General features: G+C 43.7%; 1 protein-coding gene across 2 annotated transcripts in view; it reads left to right on the top strand.

The window, feature by feature from the left end:
• CDHR1 (cadherin related family member 1) overlaps positions 1-22754 on the top strand; it is a 57949-nt gene that overhangs the window by 11667 nt on the left and 23528 nt on the right. For both annotated transcript variants that reach the window (XM_083740319.1, XM_083740320.1), the window contains exons 7-12: positions 1792-1908; positions 6385-6528; positions 8832-8910; positions 15918-16018; positions 16815-17018; positions 20757-20909. In XM_083740319.1, the coding sequence (XP_083596445.1) occupies positions 1792-1908; positions 6385-6528; positions 8832-8910; positions 15918-16018; positions 16815-17018; positions 20757-20909 (798 nt within the window). The remainder of the gene's footprint in view (positions 1-1791; positions 1909-6384; positions 6529-8831; positions 8911-15917; positions 16019-16814; positions 17019-20756; positions 20910-22754) is intronic.

Consider the following 22754-nt stretch of genomic DNA (forward strand, 5'->3'; position numbering starts at 1 on the left):
ATTCCCATCATCTCTGACCACTGGTCCTGTTAGCTAGGGATGATGGGAGTTGTAGTCCAAAAAAAGCTGGAGGGCTGAGTTTGGGGATGTCTGAGCTAATGTGTCCCATCTGTGCATCCCCCCCCCCCCCGCGCTTATGTACCAGGACTTTACTCCTTCTCCTCCCACTCCCCCCGTCTGCTCCAGAGGGTTGGAAGAACCCATGGAACAGATTTAGGATGCACAGGGGAAGAGAGGGGGCAAACATTTTGCTGCGCAAGCAGAAATCTTTGTGCGGAGAGAACATTCACATAGCACTCTCCTGGATGCAACTCAATTGTCCTTTACAATAAACAGCTTGAGTTCACAAGTAAGAATTACGGGAAGTCTGAGAATATTGCTGAGCCTGTTACGACATTCATAAATGCTGAGAGCTGGTCCTATACTATATGCCCTCTGCCTCTTGAGTCCTTTTGTCAGGTCATGTCACCTGCCCCTCCTCTGTGTCTCTAGATTCTAGAGATGACAACGATTTCAAAAGGAAGTATGTTATAGGTTGGTGTAATGTTGTAGCAGGAAGGTAAACAGCGTTTCTGTGGGCTCTGGTTTCCATCAGTGTTCCGTTGCGCCAGAAGCAGTTTAGTCCTGCTGGCCACATGACCTGGAAAACTGTCTGTGGACAAACGCCGGCTTCCTTGGCCTGAAAGCGAGATGAGGGCCACAACCCCATAGCCACCTTTGACTGGACTTAACCATCCAGGGGTCCTTTGCCTTTTACCTTACATCAACATAACTCCCTGTTGTACTTCCCCCATCTTTGGACAATGCAAATAAATGGGTACTCACAATGGGGTGAGCGGTTGCTTGGCGGTTGCAGAGCATAAAGTGAGTAGAGTCTCCTCACTCAGAAAAAAGACTCCTGACAATTAGGGTGGCCTTATGCCCTACTTTAAAGAGAATGGTCCTCTATTTTGAGGGCTGTTGGGTCATAGAAAGGGAGAGTTTTGAGGAGCAACTGCCAGCTGTGGGTCAGCAGACTGAACAAGTGACCCAAGTCACCCTGTGCCTTCCCCAGTATGGTGGGAAGCATGCACTTCTATTTAAACTATATCAATTATTTCTGAATTTGTGCCTCTACATAAAATTTACTGCATGCTGATTGGTGTCCTCTTTATAATAATAATAATTTATTATTTATACCCCGCCCATCCGGCTGGGTTTCCCCAGCCACTCTGGGCGGCTTCCAACTGAATATTAAAAACAATACAGCATTAGACATTAAAAACTTCCCTAAAGAGGCCTGCCTTCAGTTGTCTTTTAAAAGTAAAATAGTTGTTTATTGCCTTGACATCTGCTGGGAGGGCGTTCCACAGGGCAGGCGCCACTACCAAGAAGGCCCGCTGCCTGGTTCCCTGTAACCTCACTTCTTGCAGCGAGGGAACAGCCAGAAGGCCCTCGGCGCTGGATCTCAGTGTCCAGGCTGAACGATGGGGGTGGAGATTTAGTAATGCAAATCTCCTTTCTTGGCAAAGGGTAATTGGCCATGCTACTGTCAGAGGGGATGAATTCTGTGCTTGCTCCAGTTCACTTCAGTCAGTTGACCTACTGAAGATTAAAACTCCATTTGTCTCAAGGAAATTCACATTGTGCAGAGCGCGCATTCTTTTCGGGGGGAAGCCGCTTGTTCTCTGTCTTGCCATAGGTCTTGTTCTTTAAGAGCAAATAATATGAAGTTGGTTTCTGACAGCAGGAGGATATCAACCTATACACTAAAGACACACACAATCTTACATTTCTTTTCTTTTCTTCTAGAACATCCATACAAATAAGTTTACTATAGATCGCCACAGTGGTGTCCTTCGCATCAAAACCGGGATCACTCTTGACTATGAAAAATCCAGAACTTATTTTGTTACTGTGGTGGCAAAGGTATTTATATATTCTCCTGATCATACTTTTCCAGCTGTAGGGGAAACTGTACAAGGGCAAGGAAAAGCATCCTTGCAGGTGATAGAGATGGTGTGAGATCTAACAGGCCCAAAATAGCTTGTGACATCTAATATTTTCTCGACACTGGATCTACAGTGCTTCTGCCAGTCTATCAAAGCAGTCCTCAAGAAGTCTTGCTGTGATTTCTCCTGGGGTTTACAGTGAAGGACATGGCCCGAGTATCTTTCCGTATTCTTGCTGTGCAAAGTTCTGGAGAAATGGTTTATGGCAGCCAAACATATCCAGCTTTTCCATAACAGAGTGAGTGCTATCCTGCAGAGTCTGTGGGTGCAAGATATCTGTGGACATTTTGAAAGAGATGGTGACGATTGGGCAGGGGTGGATAATTTCTGGTCTTGAAAATGTATGGACCTCCCTTATTACAGAGCCAGGCCAATGGTCCATTTAGCTCAGACAGGTCCACTTTGTCATTTGAAGGGAGACTGCAATGGAAAAGTGCTGAATTAAAATACACCAAGAGTCTTGGTGTTATCACTTGTGGACCAAACCAAAATATGTGTTAATTCCCTTGCCAATGCCAGAGTGTCTATACCAGGGGTCAGCAACCTTTTTCAGCCATGGGCCGGTCCACTGTCTCTCAAACCATGTGGTGGGCCACTCTATATATTTTTTTGGGGGGAGGGGGAATGAACAAATTCCTCTGCAACACAAATAAGCCAGAGATGCATTTTAAATAAAAGCACACATTCTACTCATGTAAAAACACCAGCAGCCCCCACAAATAACCCAGAGATTCATTTTAAATAAAAGGACACATTCTACTCATGTAAAAACAAGCTGATTCCTGGACTGTCCATGGGCCAGATTGAGAAGGCGATTAGCTGCATCTGGCCCCCGGGCCTTAGGTTGCCTACCCCTGGTCTATACCGTTGACATTTATTTAAAAAATTACCACTGCCGTGTATATAATTATTGCTGTCTGTACTTTTCTGCATCTTATTTCTCTCTGACTGCACTTCTAAATACACACACCAACCATATTCCTGCAACTTAGCCTAATGCTAATATAGTCCATGAAAACCTATGTCATATTATTTTCTTTTATTTTTGAAATCACTTTGATTTGGTTTTACAAATACAAAACTATAAAAACCCAGATACATATCCATATAGAGAGATTCCTCTGAATCTCGGGACTTCCCCCTGCCCCCTCCACGGGGTCCCATTTTGAACATTTACAACTGCATATTCTTCCATACTCTAATTTTTATATCAACCCATTTTGTCCATTGTAATTGTTACACTACAAGTGAAATAAAAATCCTGCCAATGTTTCCATCTGCTTACAGTGGTCTCCTAAATAACTTATAATTTTTTCCTGTTCTTTTATAAAGTTTTTGGCCTCTTGGTTTCTGAGTTTTCCAGTCAAGTTTTGCTATTTTGGCATAGTCCATCAGCTTGCTTTGCCATTCTTTTCTCATAGAGACCTTGCCTTTTTTCCATCTCTGAAAAGTTATGTCATACTAAATGTGTATTTATGGTATCACAAGCCCATATATAGTACCATTATATATGTTTCAGTTATCCCACATAAGCTGGAAATATTAAGCATTGTAACCAGCAGGTCTCTTTGTTGCATTGCAATCCTGTTGTGTTGTCAGGTGTGATCCATTGTTGTGGTTGCCCATTTTTAACTTCAAGTCCAATAAGAGCAGGTGAGGAGGAGCACTACTATGGATCTGGCCTCCTGGCAGCAGTGGTTCTGCCATGTACTAGGATGGTTGGGTGACATGGTGGGTCAGGATCATAGTTATGACAGTTCAAGTGCATCAGTGAAGCCAATCTGCTGGTCTTGCCTATATACGGTATCTTTATTGTCATTTTCCCATGCAGAACAATGAAATTGAAAAACTACATAAAGCATTCAAAACCCCTAGAAACTCTGAAACCCCATTTTAAAATACACTATACTATAGAGACCCCTTATGCTGCGTTTAGAACCAGAATTGCATTTGCGTAGAAACTGTTTCTCAGGTGGCTAGTCCTGGCCTTTATAACCCTATACCGTCTTCCAGAAGGCAGAAGCCGAAAGAGATCATTTCCGGGGTGCGTACTATCCTGCGCTATCTCTGCCGCTTTCTTATGGCACCTGGCAGCATAGATGTGATCTAAGGTGGGAAGAGTGCACTCAATTATGGCCCAAAGTTGCTACCTATCCTTGCTGTTCTGGGATAGCTCGGTCAGTGGAGTATGAGACTCTTTAATCTTTAATCTCAGGGTTGTGGATTTGAGCCCCATGTTGAGCGAAAGATTCCTGCATTGCAGAGGGTTGGACGAGATGATCCTCGTGCTCCCTTCCAACTCTATAATTCTATGATTTTATGTGGCAATGTTACCACTGCTGGGAGGCCAGATCTACAATAGCAGCCTTCCTCACCATACACTCCTGTTTACTTTAAATATATATATTTGTGAACAATAAACCTACCCTGCACATCTCAATGTGAAAGCTAGGTTAGACTCCTGCTCCCTGACATCCTACTTTTCTACATTCAGGAAGTTTTATACATGAGAAAGAGAGCATTCAGTCAAAAGGTTCCTCCACCTTCATTCTGAACTTGGACAATCCAAGATGAACTGTTATCTCATTATATTTCTGAACACCGTTTCCAAGCTTTTAGACATCAATCTGTGTGGTGTATAGGAGGAGGAGGAAATGAAATCAGGGTGTGTGAGGAGAAGAGAGTAATAATTGATTGAAAACAGATTTGTGCAGATCTGTGACTCCTTCGTACAGATGCTTTGTACATTCTAGTCTACAGGCCAATTCCCCTGGCCCAGGAAAGGGTGGAATAGACATAGTGACTATATGAGCTAAAGATTTCGGGGCATAATCTGGTTGTTTGTGTAGATGATCTCTCAAGTTCAAAGCCCTGCTCAGCCATGATGGTCACTGGGTGTTGAAAGGCTCCTCCTGGCTACATATGTCAAATTGACTCCTTAATTGCCTATGTTGTGCCTGCAGCTCCAGCAGGAGTCAATTCTCTCATAGTCCATAGAGGCTGTTTGCACTTTGATTATACCATCACAAGGGAGTCTCTAAGGGACTCCAGTCCTCTGATTTTTCCTTCAGAAATAATGTTGCCAAGATCAGTGGGGTCTTACCATCATCTCAAGGCCTGTATTAAAGGATCCTGGGTAAATTCAGCCTCTAGTACCCTATAGGAGAGTGGAATTTTCCGACTTAGCTGCCCTTTGACCAGTTGAAGCTCAAATCTGCAAACCTTTCAAAGAAAAGCAAACAAAGCATATGTGATGGATTTACCTCAGCTAATTATTTAAGGAACAAACAAGAGCAATTAAAAATAAAGCAAAATTGAGAAATGCGTAGAAGCATTTTGTATACTGCTGGGTTCATATTCCAACTGAGTCATTGATATATTGCAAATGGGTTGTTGGCAACAAGTGTTTGTTCTTTGCTTATCGTATATTCTGCAGGGAGGATTAATTCAGATGAATTGGGGGGGGGGGATACTGGCTGGCAATTTGATACCACTGATATTGTGCTGACACAGCGAAAGACTTGCATCCATGAGGAGCACTGCAATAAATCCTTGGTCTAGTGACAGTAACCGTTGTCACCTTGGGAGTGGTCCCTGGGGAAAAGCCTCTTTCCTTAGAATCCTGGGCATGTAGAATCTTGGACACTTAAGGTCAGGCCTCCAAGTAGTTAACAGAAGAAAAGCTGAAAATGAGGGGAAAGCTTCCCATGGTTCAGGGAATGATCCCCATCTATCTGTGCCAGATCAGATATTTCCTATTCCCATCAGTTCTGGTGTATGCATAATTTTCAACATGTCCAGTTAGTCTATTCTACCAGGAGCAGAGCAATTGTCAGGTTTCAGAGACCCTTTTGCCATAGATAAGCAGGCCAAAGTGAAAAGAGTTGCTTACCATTAAAGAGTCTTTAATGATCACAGCAAAAGAACAACACAGCAATTCTCGGAATGACGGTGTTTCCAGTTAAGGCTTCCACCCACTCCCCCCCCCTTGTACATTTCCACACCTTGCAACCTGATCTCACAACCATTGTGCCTTTTGTGCAGCTACCTTATCTGCTCTTTGTGTCCTTGGACTGATAGGCTGGACAGTCTCCGGTGAGAGAGAGTCTGTTAACTCTATCTCTTCCTGTTCTACTTCACTTTGCTGTTCAACCCCCAGTTCATCCCAACTTTTGTCTTCAGAACTATGCCCTTCTGCAAACCATTGTTCCAAATCTATACTGTCCTCCTGCTCCTGGGTAGCTTCATGATCCAAGGGGGGGGGGAGGCTCCCACCATTCCTCATCAGAGCTGTACTTTTCAGCCTGATCTCTCACTCCAAATGAGTGGAGCACATTTTGTGTGTGTGAAATGCAAACGGATCCTAAGATCTAGGAACTGTTTTACATCCTAGGATGGCGGCGGCAAGCTCCGTGGCAACAACAAGGTGTTCTCAGCCACAACCACCGTCACAATCAATGTGGAAGATGTTCAGGACACACCTCCGATGTTTGTCGGCACTCCCTACTATGGATATGTCTATGAGGACACTCTGGCCGTGAGTACCGCAAGAATCATTTCTTGTGCACTCTGCCAAAATGATGTAGCTTCTGCAACAAATAACTGGAGGGGGGGAGGATGCAAAGTGCACATGTGCAAGGTGATTGCTGATTTCCTTTCTGACCATAAGTGGCCCTTTGCTCCCCACAAAATGTCCAAGGTCCCTGGACCTTAAGGGATCACTTTTCAGGGGAGTTGTCAGAAACAGAGCAGAGGAGAAATGGTGGAGACCGCCTCCCCAGCCTGATCCTTCGAGAGGAGAAGAAGACAGTTCAGAATTACAACAGGGGTTTGAGGGAGGTCACAACTCAGAGGCAGATGAGGGGGAAAGCTGGGAAATAATGGGAGAGGAGGAAGAAGAAGCAGCACCAGAGGGGGGACAGCTGACAGACACAGTGTCTTTAGAAAGCATTCCACAACGCCCCTCTCCCAGGACCTGGCAAGCATTGAAAGTAGGAGAGCAAAGAGCTCAAAGGCAAAGGACACTTTTCAGCACCCATGGCGAGGATGCATGAGGAAGTGGGAGAGATGGAGGGGATGGAGACTCACTCGGGGCAACGCCATTATTCCACGAGGCTGCATTTCCAAGCCTCTCTCTGTGAATATTGAGTAAAAAGCTGATAGTAAGAACTTTTCCTTGTCTTGTCCATTCCTGGCAACCTGCTGTGGGGGTTGGGTCCTCTGATGCTTGACAGGAGTATGGGCAGCTCCTGCTTCAAGAGGAGGCTGAAATACCCTTTCACCCACTTCACGCGCAGTGGATTGTATGTGCACCCTTGGATTACGCTTGATGCTCCGGAATTAATCAATTAAAATCAGATCATATTGAAACTGCATCAAGTTTTCCAAGTGTTTTTGGAAAGACGGTAGGCGGAAAGGAGATGAAGAAAGAGAGAGTTGAAGCAGACTGACGGGGAACACGTACCATAAATGGCTTAGCAGAAGTATTGCTTAGACAAGCCATGTTCTTACAGAATTAATTTATGATACTCAGATATAACAAAGGGTTGTAGCAAGATTATACGCACACGTTGTCCCCAGCTATTTGACTTTGCCAAATGGTAAGGCCAAGCCTGCTTAATGTCCAAACTGAACTTACATCCACTTGCATTTTCAACCTCGGCAGAAATCCAACTTCAACCTGCAGGAGCTTATAAGGTTTGGTTAATCCTGGTTTAGCTTGTGCAAGTGGATATAAAATTCTCCAGAGCTGAAGCAAGCTCATAGTTTAGCTCTGTGGTGCTGCAACTTGCTGTTCAAACCATGTTTACGGAGGCTTCCGCCTCCACAATCTGCAGTTATTTCTGTAGACACTGGTACCATATTTCACTGCCCATATTGTTGTAGCCTGCCCAGTTAGAGGGCAGGAGAGAATAATTTTGAGGAATATTGGTGGTGTTTTTCATGCACTTCATAATCCTTGGCAATAAGAAGTGCTATAAAGCTGTGAAACATAATAATTTACTTTGTGCTGCTATTAACCAATGATCTGGAAATGCCTATAATTATTAAATATGCCAAGTTTTGGGGGGTTTTTATGGAGCTCACAGAGGAAATCGGGGATAATTAAGCATTAATCACCTCCACTGTGAGCCCCATAACCAAAAATATTATCATATTATAATGATGGAAAAACTCACCTCTTTCCCTGCTTAGTATGTCAGAAACTCCACATAGTAAAATGCTATTTCCAGGTTTACTATTATTTACAGATCCAGGTGTTCCCATTAAACTTGCAAAGGGAGTGGATTTTCAGGTCAAACGTTCTTTTCTCTTTTTTTAGCATATTGCTTTCTTAGCTATAGAAGAGGATTTCTTCCTAAAGCGCTTTTAAAAGCTCTACAACCCCCCAAAAAAGCTTTCCAAATAATTGCAGAAGGATGTGTCTCGCTCATTAGAGTCCAAGGCAACTCTGAGATGTGGTCAACCCCTCCTATCACTGAGCAAAAAGTTGCTGGTCCTTACTTCTTCCACCAAAGATATCGAAGCTCCTTGATTTGTTTTCAGCTGCTTGAACTTGGTCTTGCCGCGTTCTCTGCTAAAATACATCATTAAAAAATATAGAAATGTTATTCTCTGAGCAGAACTACAAATACAGAACAGGACCTTTAGCTCCTCTCTCTTTAATCATTTACCATATCATGCCGGTGAGTTTGTGTTTGGCAAGTAGAGTGCTCGGTTTTATATTGTGTTGCCTGTCTACATGGGAGAGAGCTGATGCATTAGGTTGGCTTGGAGTTATATTTTACAGCAGTTTCACCTCCCTGTGCTCCCTGTTTTCTTCCCCCCCCCCCCCTCCAGGGTTCTGAGGTAATAACAGTTGTTGCTATTGATGGGGACCGAGGGAAGCCTAATGACATTCATTACCGTCTTTTGAATGGTAAGTTTACTGGATTGGTTTGAAATCCTAAAGGAATACCTAAACCCATCGAACTCACTGTTTAGTTATGGTTTTATATATGCAAGGAAGCCTATCAGATATAAAAGAACAGGTGTACTTAATATTGCTTTGATTTGCGGCAAAGCTATTGATTGATTGATTGATTGATTGATTGATTGAAGGTCTCAGGCCAGTCCACAGAACAAAATCAAAATATAAAACCACAAAATATATAATCAAAATAGATATTTGCTCTCACTGTGTCTAAGAAGGCACAGGGAGGTTCAAGGAGAGTCAAAAGCTTCTCCCAACATGGTGCTCTTCAGACTACAACTTCCTTCAGTCCCATGGTCAGGGATAATAGGAGTTGTACACATCGGGAATCGGCATATTGGCCTCCATGGGACTCAGCTATTAAACTGCAAATGAAACATTTAAAATGTGTTGTAAAGTGCAATATACAAATGTGACTCTAGATGGTGACGGTGAGCTATGCCAAATCCAATGTATTTTTCAAAACTTTATTTTTTTGGGGGGTAAGCATTTTCACAACGTTGGTGGGTTTTGTGTGTGTGTGTAGATACCACCCACGTCTGCCTGTGTTTTAGCAGGCCTATTTCCCCCTTTTTAATGAACTGCATTTGATTATGAGGATTGTGATGATGAGTGAACCAATTTTAAGCTACTGGGCAGGATTGCCGGTTGCCCGAGACTGTTTCACGGGTGATGCTTGAGAGCCGAGGACCAGTTTGTGACAGATCATGGGGAATACAATTGCATGAGATAAGATCTGGGTATAGCAGTTCTTAGTGGAGACAGAAAGCAGTGCAATGCCAGGCAAGGGAAAAACATGATGTCACAGCGGAGCTCAGAAAGACACAGGGTGACAGGAGCAAACGACAAAGGTTTTCCTTTTTTATTTTTCAATTTACATTTTATATCATCTTAACGAATTTACTGTTATACAGTCCCAAATGACAAAGGTTTTCAGTCCAGATGAACTAGCCTGCTTCCTTAACTCTGGCCCCTCCACACAGAGACTATGCTTCTACTTTTACCCTTGACAGTCAAGCTAGACATGATAGATTAAATCCATATGACTGTCTTGATTTTTTGTTTTTAACTTAAAACTCTGTTCATTCAATCAGGGCAGTTTCCTTCCTCACTTCTGCAGTTTATCTCTTCACAGATTGTCTCCCAGGTATTGTTTTCCCCTCCCTGAAAGTCTTGCTTTCAGTTTTGGGGTCCAAACTGTGGGGGCCAGGGGAAGAGAGGTATAGAACTGGAATGGGAGAGTGCAGCTCCATTCATCTGCATCTCATTTTGCCCTTCAACCTCCCCCCCCCTCTCTATCTATCTCTATCTCTCTGAATTTATATGTGATTGGGGCACACCCAGTTTCAAGGAATAGGTTTTCTGCCATTTGACTTTCAGTTACTTTATAAGAATGACGTACGGACACGCCTCAATCCGTTCCGACATTAATTTGCGTTTTTATCTGGTCTTTTCCATTCCTCTGCAATCAGTTTATTTTGCACATATTAGGTTGCACTTCATTATCTGCCAATGTGAAAATACAGGGTGAGTCTTTTAAAAGAGGCCCTGTGGAACATGTGCACTCTGTATCCATGGGGCCTTTTTGAAAGGACTCGCCCTGTACAGTATATGCATTTAAATTGCTGTGGTTGTTTTTGCATAGCACGAAACTGACACACATATCATGGTGAGTTATTTAAACTACGAATTACTTTCCTTACATGTTGTAACAACAGAGGCAGGTTTTCTGCATACTTGTTCTTCCCCAAGCTTTTTGTACCCTCTCAGTCCCATGTGATGTTTCATACCTGTTACCCAGTGGAATTGTAGGAAGGTCTGTTATTCTTATTAAAGAATAAATAGTGCTAAACCATTGAAAAGAACTTTATATTTTATATGCTGGCAAATCCTCCAGAAAACACATGATGAACCATGCTCTGAATTATCTATTTCCACATAGCAATTAGGCAGTGAATAGCATGATATATGAGCACTTGAAACTGGTATTGACTTCATTTCCATTGTAGTCAAGCTTTCCTTTTCTGCCCTATGAATCTTGATAATGGCCCTCCACATTAGTCAATCCATGTTCAGTGTGAAATCTAATGCCTTCTAATGAAGTCACAGTTATTGCAGATATTAGCAAAATGAGACATTATTGGGCAGTTTTCAAAATGAGCATCAGTGTTAAATTAGAGAAGGAAACAGAGAAGAATATTGATTATGTTTTCTTTAACTGGATTTCCTACACTCCTAGTTTCAAACTAGGCTTGGCTGAGCCCCAGAACGTGTTTCATCCCCCGAATGAAAATTCTCCTGAACACATGCTGCGCTCCTGTTGTACTGAACATGTTGAACATGCATGCACCAGTCAGGGTCGTATGCATGCAGCTCTGGTCAGAAAACTGAGGATAGCATTGATAATTTTTTGTCAGGTCTGAAGGGTAGGGGAACAGAGAACAGGGGCACTCAACCTCCCTATGGCAGTGTCCCCAGATGTTGCACTGCTTGAGAGTAGACCTGAGTCAGTGAGATTTAAGGCCTGGGGTGAGATTTCTGAGGGACAGGAGCTCATGATCTACTGTGGGTTCCCTAGTTTATATGTGCTAGGACACAGGTGGTGCTGTGGTCTAAACCACTGAGCCTCTTGGGCTTGCCGATCAGAAGGTTGGTAGTTCAAATCCACATGATGGGGTGAGCTCCTGTTGCTCTGTCCCAGCTCCTGCCAACTTAGCAGTTCAAAAGCACGCCAGTGCAAGTAGATAAATAGGTACTGCTGTGGTGGGAAGGTAAACAGTGTTTCTGTGTGCTCTGGTTTCTGTCACACCAGAAGTGGTTTAGTCATGATGGCCACATGACCCAGAAAGTTGTCAGTGGACAAACACCAGCTCTCTCAACCTGAAAGCGAGATGAGCACCACAACCCCATAGTCGCCTTTGATTAACCGTCCAGGGGTCCTTTGCCTTACCTTTTACCTTTATCTGTGCTATGGATAGGAGAGCAAACTGTATGGATGTCATTTTGGAGAATGCACTCAGAGATCGCTGCCAGCCACCTTCAGTGATGCTCTGGTGAAGGGATTGAGCTTGAAGTGAAAGTACATGTTTGCTTTTAGACTGCCTGGCCTTCACAACTCTCTCTCTCCCAACAGTGTAGTAGCCATTACAACCTTACGGTATCCTGTTAGTCAGTTGCTAGGATCAGAGGGTCAAAAAAGATTCAAGCTGAGCTGAGGTTGCTGTCAGTGCCCAGGCATTCACAAAGGCATGCATTCTGCCAGCACATGCATGCACATTGACAGCAATGTATGCTCAACTGCAACAATTTCTGGCTGCACATGAACCTGGGATAGCTCAGTCACTAGAGCATGAGACTCTTAAGCTCTGTGTCATGGGTTTGAGCCCCACGTTGGGCAAAAGATTCCTGCATTGCAGGGGGTTGGACTTGTTAGAATTCCTGCTCCATGATTGCAGTCATGGGATTGTTGTCTTTCACATGATGGTATATGTTTTGACTCCACAGAGTGGGAAGTGATGGAGACAGGATGTTTGTGTTACTGTGTTCCGTGAAATGGGACTGTTGTCCTTTGTTCTTTTTCTCTTTGCTGTCTGATGCTAGAGCGAGAAGGAGCCATGTTGCAGCGCTCTATGTGTGCTTATTTGTAAATAAAGTAGATTAGCCAAAATGCTGAGTTGCTGAGGTCTGTTACGCATGATGCGCAAACTCTGAGGATCCCTAAATGTGCCAGTGTCTGTTGGCATCGGTCGCTGTGATGTTCGAAAAGAAGAAAGCTTTTGAAGCTCCCAAACAATGACCAGCAGGGAGAGAACATGCCAGTCGGGTATGTGTCTCTGCCAGGGTCCTACTCGAGTGTAGGCTGAGCTCCTGACAGGACTAGATGACCTACAAACTCTACAATTCTATGATTCCATGCAGTGCTATTTTTCTAGAAAAAGAGGTGCCAGAACTCACCACAAACACCTCCCTTTTTCTATTTTCATGGCAATGGCGCCCACCAGAGAGGTGCGGGAACCGAGTTCTGGCAAGTTCCGGCTGAAAACAATTCCCTGATTCTATGATTCTAGCAGCTGGCCAAGCATATAATATTTTGATTGGACCAGTACACTTAGTAGTAGCTTGGAATCTTACCTGACTGCTGAACTTTGTCAGAAATCTCATGTATGCCGTTCCTGTGTGTGCATGATTCCTTCTCTTTGTGGAAGCTTAACTCTGTGTGCATATGTCACTAGCTAGATTGGACCAATTATGGTATGAGAGGTAAAAATTGTAGTTATTTAAATATATGATTGGAAGAGAGACTTCTTTTATCCTACCCATACTTCCATGTATGGCAGAAATGGTGTTCTGTGTAATTGAGGACTAGACTCAATATTTTCTCTAGCTCCTTCCTTTTTCTACTTGGCTGTGATAGTCACTCTTTCTCTAAGTCTGCAAAATATTCTGATTTGTGTATGTATATATCACCAATATTTATTTGCCCCTTTTTGGCCACATACAACTCAACAAGCCAAATGCAAGCAATCCACATTGGTCTGGTACTGGTTCTAGATTGGGTGAATCATGTGCAGCCCAGTTCTAGAAGACTAACTAGATCTAAAAATCAATAATTTAACACTTACAGCTGCCTCAAGTAGTCATCCGGAAAAACCCCAAGCCTCTTGCATGACTCATATCTTTTCATATTTTTTAGCTTACTTGGAAGTGGAATGTTTAACACCTAAGATACAAGGATTTGGGTTTGCCGCTTCTGTTGGTGTTGTTGTTGAGCACCGAATGCCCGAGATACAAGGAACTGAGTTTGTGATTGAGGCTGTTGTGTGTTTTTCAGAAACATGTGCAGGAAAAGGAATCTGTGAAAGTTTAACTTCTCACCTACTTGAGCTTTGTGAGAGGTGTTCGCACTGTTGGATGATATAATTATGCCCCAGCAAAAGAAAAGTGTTCTTTTTCAGCTTTTGCTTATGTTTTGCACACCCGAGCAATACAGCATTCAAAGATGGGTACTGAGCATTTAAAGGAATATCTCTCACACAGAGAGAGTGAACCTTCTTCCAGATCTTGTATGGAACACATATGCTTATTCCTCACTGGTTCCACTCCCTTGTGACATGATCCATTTCCATGTTGGTGGAGCCAACCACACATGGAGGGATTGGCGTAGGAATGCATGCAAGTAACCTGTACTAAAAAGGGAGTGTAACATGCAACTGCCTATGGAAATATTGCACAGGCTTCTCATTCCCAGCAATGGCCTGTCATGTGGGTTCATGAAGGACACAGAAAAGTACCAGGTTCTACTAAGCCCTATGCTAACCCCTCTGTGCATGGATGGCTCCACCAGCAAAAGGATGGATAATTCTTCTTTCTTCTTATTTGGCAATCACTGGTAGCTGAGTAAGATTGTCTTCCATGAACACTGTCTTAAAAGTGAGTCCGTAAGTGACTGTGGAGGCCAATTCTGGATCCACACGCCCAGAATGGGGACATAGGTTTCCAGGTGAGAGTTGATCATGGTGAGGGTTTGCCAAACGTGCCTTCCTCTTAGTACATTTCTCCCTTTCGTCCTGAGCTTGAGCGTCTTCAAAGTCCATGACACCTTCGGTAAAGGCTGTTCTCCAATTGGAGCACTCGTAGGCCAGTGTTTCCCAGTTGTCGGTGCTTATACTACATTTTTCTAGATTTGTCTTGAGAGAGTCTTAAAACCTCTTTTGTTGACCACCACCCTTGCGCTTTCCATTTTTAAGTTTGGAATAGAATAGTCCCTTTGGAAGACGATAATTCAGCATTCGAACAACAGGACCAGTCCAACAAAGTTGATGTTTGAAGAATCATTGCTTCAACACTGGTGGTCTTTGCTTCTTCCAATACACTAGCATTAGTTTGCCTTTCTTCCCAAGTGATCTGTTGATTTTTTTGTAACTGCTTGCTATTTTGCATTTCTGTGCTGTCACTTCAAACAGCAGAACCATTTGACTCACCGACCACCCTTTTTTTTAGTAAACAAACTTGTTAAATTTGTTTATATTGGCATTTGTTGGTGGTTGGTCATTCCCCCAGTAAGCAAGACAAGATTGGTATTTTAAAAGTAATACCATTACAATAGCCTCTGTGGTATACAATCAACTCCAGATAAGATCCCCAAAGCGTTATTTCCATGAACACGCATGTAATCAGTAAGATACAGGTTCATATGTACCTGTGTATTTGCACAAGTAGGGTGTAATCTACACACATATAAAAATGCTGTGAAAATGATTTTTAAAAGTTTTGAAAAATACATTCAATTTGGCATAGCTCACTCTCGCCATCTAGTGTCACATTTGTATATTGCACTTTAGAACACATTTAAAACGTTTCATTTGCAGCTGTGTAGATGAGTCCTGGGGGACGCAGGTGGCACTGTGGGTTAAAGCCTCAGCGCCTAGGACTTGCCGATTGAAAGGTCGGCGGTTCGAATCCCTGTGGCGGGGTGCGCTCCCGCTGCTCGGTCCCAGCGCCTGCCAACCTAGCAGTTCGAAAGCACCTCCGGGTGCAAGTAGATAATTAGGGACCGCTTACCAGTGGGAAATTAAACAGCGTTTCCGTGTGCGGCTCTGGCTCGCCAGAGCAGCGATGTCACGCTGGCCACGTGACCCAGAAGTGTCTCCGGACAGCGCTGGCCCCTGGCCTCTTGAGTGAGATGGGCGCACAACCCCAGAGTCTGTCAAGACTGGCCCGTACGGGCAGGGGTACCTTTACCTTTACCTAGATGAGTCCTGGGTCTCTTAAACAGCAGGTCACATGTTCAGCATGGTTGGGAAGCTATTTTCAATCAATATAACTTCCCAGTACTCTGGGCATGACCAGTTGTTGCTCTGCACAACTAGTTACCTCTGACTGCACCTGGATTGAAGCGGATTCATTTTGAGGGGGCTGGAAAATTTGATATGTATATTTCTGTTTTGTAACAGGAAGTGAAGGCTCGTTTGAAATAAATAACGCAACTGGAGCCATTTCCGTTATTAAAAGCCCAAATCAGCTGAAGAAAGAAGTATATGAACTGAAAATTCAGGTATTTGTCTCACTCTCCTGCTATAAATGTTTCCTCTTACCACTTCTGATGGATCTGCAGTGTGCAGAATTTCAACTACTGCAAATGCAGTGCCCTCTTTACATAGGAGAATTGATGCATATTGCTGCTTTCTGCTATGATACCATTTTTAAAAAAAACAATTTTCTCGGTCAATGCCAACTCTACCCAAAGGGTCTGGTGTGTGAAAGAGAAAAGATCTGGATTCTTTAACTAGGTAAGCAGACAGTTTAATAGGATTGATAGGTATGCATTATTCAAGTTATGCAAATTTGTTCACATGTGTAGTGTGTGTTATGGCTAAACCATAGGTTAAGCTGTCAGATTTGCACCAGAGACTCTAAGCCAAAGGACTAAGCCAAGAGTCAGGGAGGAATGCACAGAAACATACCGGAACTAGGAAGTCCTTGTTGGTCATGAAGCCTTTTGGAGTTCTTTCTGTCCAGGAGGACCAAATGGTCAGAGTAGGTCTGAACTTGAGAAATATTTCATTGTCAGGAATGTGCTCTAATATATAGGCAACTGCACACGGAGCTGACAGTTCCTCATTCTAGCTGAGTATGTTTAACACCATGCAAGGCTGGGGCTGTGGGAAGTCGAATCTCGACCTTTCACCTCTGGTCAGCCCTGAGGCCAATGGTGAAGAGCTGGAGTCGCTGGAGTCTCAAATGCAACCAGCAAAAGATACTGATATGATCAAACTCTAGAATTGCATGTCGGATGAAGCATCGTAAGCAGGAGGGAAAGCCCATGCAAATCCATTTCTTGTTCACTACAGGCTTCCGAAATCAGCCCGGAGGGTGAGGCGACTGCTCACGCCTTTGCCACGGCAACCATACGAGTTGTGGACCTCAACAACCACCCGCCGACGTTCTACGGAGAAAACGGGCCGCAGAACCGATTTGAGCTCACAATGTACGAGCATCCGCCGGAGGGCGAGATTCTGAGAGGCCTCAAAATTACCGTCAATGATTCAGATCAGGCCAGTGTGGTGTTTTTGTTTTGTTTTGTTTTGTTTATCTCTCCTTTCTTGCCTCTCTCTTATACCTCCACTTGAGGCGAACCACAAAATGCTTCCTCCCTGCCAGGGAACATCGGGGGGGGGGGGATAAAGATCTACATCAGGATCTGCTGCCCCTGTGGATCCTATCACCTGAGGCAGTTGCCTCATCTTGCCTCGTGGGTGGGCTGGCCTTGATTCCATAAACCTTTTGTTTTAATTTCCAGGGGCATATGACATTTGTGTCCTTGAAACAAAATGCTGTTAATGGATGAATATTTTGTTTGATTCAGCAAGCCTTGTCCTCCTAGTTTGACTGGGTCATGCCCTTTCTTTATTGCATTATTGCTGATTTATTTAATCAGCCGATGGAGATAATATTCCGTGCTTCCCTACTTAGTTTTTAGTTTATATTTTAAAAAATAGTAATTCTGGTCCCGGTCTTTCTGGAGCATTGTTAAAGCTACTCTACTAGAGCCTTATTTTGGAAAATAAGCACTCTACCCCATATGCAGTGAGCACTGTATTCTTTAACCAGAGTAATGGGGTTCCTTTAGGCTCAGTACAGTTTATTTTATGTGGAAACTATGGCAAAGGTTGCTAAGGAAACCTCTGTAATAACTTCCACCTGAGCTAACAGGAGAGGAAAAGTTGAGGCCTGAAAGTTTAATACACATGAAAGGACTGCAATTATTGAAAAGAAAGTCTAGTCCATCAACATGTAGCATATACTCAGTGTTGTGCTAACATGGTTGCATTCTGCTCCATATAAAAGTCAGCAGGTTTCCTGCCAGCCTGCTGCAAAGGGATAAGTAACTACTTCTGAGGCAGCCAGCCTCGTAATTGCTGCTTCGGCAGTTGCAGAAGGCAGCAAAATTTAAATTAACTGCTTACTAATATTACGGAGCAAGCAGAGACCAGCCAAAAGTTGTCACGGCCAGTATATTTTGCACAGATCTTTTGTTTGCTACGTTCTACTCCCCTTCCTATCACAAGGAAACCATACAATTTTCTTTTGAGTTTGAAGATTGCTTTTTAATTCATATTTATATTTCCAGTCCCTACCCAAAATTGATCTCTGGTTCCGCCTGCACCTGTTTGTTCCCCACTGGAGCCATCTTTGGGTGTTCAAGGGGAAAATTTAGCAGCACTCACTGGCCCCAACCAGTGTGCATTGTCTACTACACATGAGGGCAGCAGGCTAGCTGATAGGATGCAAGGCAGACCATATAGTAGCAGTATTATTATTATTATTATTATTATTATTATTATTATTATTATTTATACCCCGCCAGTCTGGCTGAGTTTCCCCAGCCACTCTGGATGGCTCTCAACAGAATTAAAAGCACAATAAAACATCAAATATTAAAAACTTCCCCAAACAGGGCTGCCTTCAGATGTCTTCTAAAAGTCAGATTGTTGTTCATTTCCTTGACATCTGATTGAAGGGTGTTGACAGGGTAGGCTCCACTACGGAGAAGGCCCTCTGCTTGGTTCCCTGTAGCTTCACTTCGTGTAGTGAGGGAACCGCCAGAAGGTCCTCAGAGCTGACCCTCAGTGTCCGGGCTGAACAATGGGAGTGAAGATGCTCCTTCAGATATACAGGACCGAGACTGTTTAGGGCTTTAAAGGTCAGCACCAACACTTTGAATTGTGCTCGGAAATGTACTGGGAGCCAATTTGGTCTTTAAGGTCTGGTGTTATATGGTCTCAGTGGCCACTCCCAGTCACCAGTCTAGCTGCCGCATTCTGGATTACTTGTAGTTTCTGGATCACCTTCAAAGGTAGCCCCATGTAGTAGTCCAAGTGGGAGATAACTAGAGCATGCACCACTCTGGCGAGACAGTCTACGGGTCTCAGCCTGTGTACCAGATGGAGCTGGTAGACAGCTGCCCTGGACACAGAATCGACCTGTACCTCCATGGACAGCTGTGAGTCCAAAATGATTCCCAGGCTGTGCACCTGGTCCTTCAGGGGCACAGATACCCCATTCAGGACCAGGGAGTTCCCCACACCTGCCTGCCTCCTGTCCCCCCAAAACAGTACTTATGGCACACAGCTCTAGCCACTCCTTAGCCCTCAGAATCTGGTGCTTGAGGCTACCGCCTCACCCTATGTACAGCCAGGCTGAGATGTTTTGCCACTTGATGTCCCCCATAGGTCTACCCCTCTGCCATATCCAGGGCCTTGTCCCCTCCCCAGAATATCTAGACTCTCACCACTGCCATGTGCCTGCCTGTCACACCCTTACTCAGTGATGGACCAACATTTCGGGGGGCCCAAAGCTTCAGCTGTCATGGGAGACCCTTCATAACCAGCAACGAGGTCCACGGAACCGCTGCAATCTTCTCCATCGGAGCTGTTCCACATCAGATCATGACACCTTTACAACATCTGTGATGCTGACTCCCAAATTTTGGGACTGTCTAAACATATGCAACAATTTGCGACTCGGGTTGGGCCTACTAGGCCCAAATGTTTCTAAGCAATGTGGACCACAGACCCTGAAGCTTAAGCTTCATTACTTTCATAGTAGGTCCACTGCTGGGGTTACGAGCGCATGGTCTTCCTTCCTTGCGGGGCTCCATTTGGAAAATGGTACTGTTACAACTTGACCCCGCGGAAAGCTGCGTATGACCCAATCATGTCATCCCCTCCTCCTGTTGTCTCATTCCTTGGGAACAGGCAACATTGTAAGGAAAACGTTTTCAAGATGGAGCCCCGCATGGCAGGGTGGGCATGCATGCAATGGAGCAGAAGAAGAAGAGTGGGCACGCAGCAGAGGAAGAAGAGGAGACCAACAAGCACAAGAGGCAGATGTGTTGCCTCTCTCAGCTTGCCACCCTGAGACAAAATCTTCATCTTGCCTCATGGGTGGGCTGGCCCTGACCGTACCCAATCGTATTCTTCTCCTCTCAGAAAGGTGTAGTAACTTATTTCCAGAGCAGCAACCATATTAATCTGGAATAATAATAAAAAGACCTGTGCCACCAACCTAAGGCCCACTCCTAGTACTTTTTTAGCAGAAGGAGGGATAATATTCAAACACGTCCCTGGTCAAAGTAAATGGAGGTGTACCTTGTACCTAAAATGACCCATATTTAGGTAATCGGGTCATTCTGAATGTTCAGCATCTCAGAGTCTACCTTCCAGATTATTCTCACACTTAGCCAACCTAAACTAGGTGCTCTTCCAGTGTGACTGGAGGAATAGGCAAGCTCCCAAATCTATTTTCATCAAAACCACCGACATCTTGTGAGCCAAAGCTTGGGGAGATTACTTCAGAAAGCCTCTTAGTTCTCTCTCATCCAGTAGCTGCTGAATTGAAGATACTAAGCAGTCATTCTTGCCCTCTCTTCTCATTCTCCCCCACATATGGAAAGAGAAATGCCGACTCTATCCCCCAATTTCTACATGTTGTACAGGGTTCCATGATAACAGCAGAGTTCTTGGTTGTGAATGCAGGACCTCCACATGTTCGCTTATGCAAGCATACTTTCCATTTACTGTGCAGAGATGGAGAGCCAGCAGGCCCATTTAGGTCAAGAGTAGAACTAACAATAACGATCCACTACTTCCACATTTATTGCAGGAAGACTAGGATTTTTTTACACTTATACAAACACACACGTGTCTCTTCTGTAAGGAAATCAACAGTACTGGGTTATATGCTATGATACATTTGTCATTTATTTTTTAATGTCGGCTCTTTCTTCACAGGGGGCGAATGCGAAATTCAACCTCCGGCTTGTCGGGCCAGGCGGCATTTTCCGCGTTGTCCCTCAGACTGTGCTGAATGAAGCGCAGGTCACAATCATTGTAGAAAACTCTGCTGCCATAGACTACGAAAAGTTCCAGGTCTTCACCTTCAAGGTATTTTAACTTCTGCCTTCATGCTAACTTCATTCCTGCTGGAGCGCAATCTTCTGAAGCAGGGAGTCTCTTGCCCTGGCTGGCTCTCCCTCGGTGTTTTAGAACCCTGGGTTTATAGCAGGCTTCCTCCTTCAGAAAATTGCCCTCCAATTCCTGGAATGGTGACTGGGGGGGGGGGGGGAAATCCTGCATCCAAAATACTACACAAAGGATTAAAGCTGCAGCATAGAATCTTGAGTTGTCACATATACAGTGGTTTTTTTTCCTGGGGAGACAAAGGGGTACGCATACCCCTAAACATTTTGTGAATCTTTGTCCATTTGTCCATTTACTGTATTTATTTCCCCTGCTTTGAACTACAAAATGGTGATTTTCTTGAGTCAAAATGAGACTACCCCTAAACATATTTTTAAAGAAAAAAACACTGCATATCATAAATATACTGAAAAACAAAAAACCGGGTGGTGATGCAACAGCTACTTCAACAGACGCAAGATAACATCACCAAGGCAACTATCTGTAAACAAACATTAAACGCCCCCAAAATAGTTTTTCATGCGGCGAAAATTATAGAAGCCCTTCCGAAGTGTGTCCCTTGGCTCATTTGCAAGAGCCACCTCAACCTACGTGATTTGCAAGTATCTTGCTGTCTTATTTACGACTTGTTTGACCTCTCTGTTTGCGGCATACAGTGTTCTGGCTTGTGTGGGTAAATGTCGGGGGGGGGGAGAGATGATGTGTGGATATTTCTGCCTCATGGGAGAGGGCTGGATTTGATGACCGTGTGCTCCTTTTGAGCCCTGTCAAGGCCCTGGCCTGTTTATTTCATGGGGTGTTTCATCCAAGAGGTGCACATGGAACACAACCTATAATTATTCCTGTTACAACTAGAAAATTCTCAGAAGGTTATAAAGCACTGCCCAAGTACGCATGGTAAGGAAATTACAAAGCGTGGCCTCATGAATACTAATAGAATTCAGCATGATTAAGAGCACCGCTGTAAACACCAAAGGAAGTAATTAAAAGAGAAAAGTGTGTGTTTCTTTTTCTTGAGAAATTGTACACTTTGTCTCTGAAAAATGGTTGTTGTTGTTGTTGTTGTTTGCAAGTGATTGAAGATAAACAGCAAAGGGCTTTTATACAACATTTTAAAGCCCTTTTATAAATTCCAAATGCATTGGCAACAAAGAAAGGCAGAGATGCATTCACCATGGGTGCCAGTAGAGAGTTCTCCACTGACATCATCATCATCATCATTATTATTATTATTATTATTATTATTATTATATACTGCCATTGATCCGAGGAACACAATGCAATTTACGATATAAAAACACAAAAATGCACAACATACTAACAAGCAAAAGCAATAACACCCCAACCTTGCCACACACAGTTTGCCATAAATTGTTTAATTGGTCACAGGCCTGGGAGAAGAGGAATGTTTTTGCCTGGCACCTAAAGACATGTAATTTGATTGGAGACCAGATTTCCACATGAAATCGTACATTCCCAATGTTTTGTTGTGTTGGGGTTGCCTCCAGTGGTTCGTTATCTGACATATCTAAGATAGCAGGCCTGCTGTTTTTTATCCAAGAGCAATGGAATATACAAAGTTAATTTTAGATAACCTTTGTTTTATGTTGGTCCCCGATATTTGATTATTCGTAGCGGAGGGAATGATTAACAGTCTTTAATAGGCATATCATCATCTATTTGCAGCAGCTTTCGATTCAAGCTGAAAGCAATATTTCAGAGACAGATTTGGATTGGGTCCTTGGACGTTTGAATTTTTTTGGGGGGGGAGGAATAGTCACCTCTGTCTTCTGCCCCTGCATGTTCTCC

This window comes from Podarcis gaigeae (genome assembly GCF_964106915.1).
Source record: "Podarcis gaigeae genome assembly, chromosome: 5".
Classification (NCBI taxonomy): Eukaryota; Metazoa; Chordata; class Lepidosauria; order Squamata; family Lacertidae; genus Podarcis; species Podarcis gaigeae.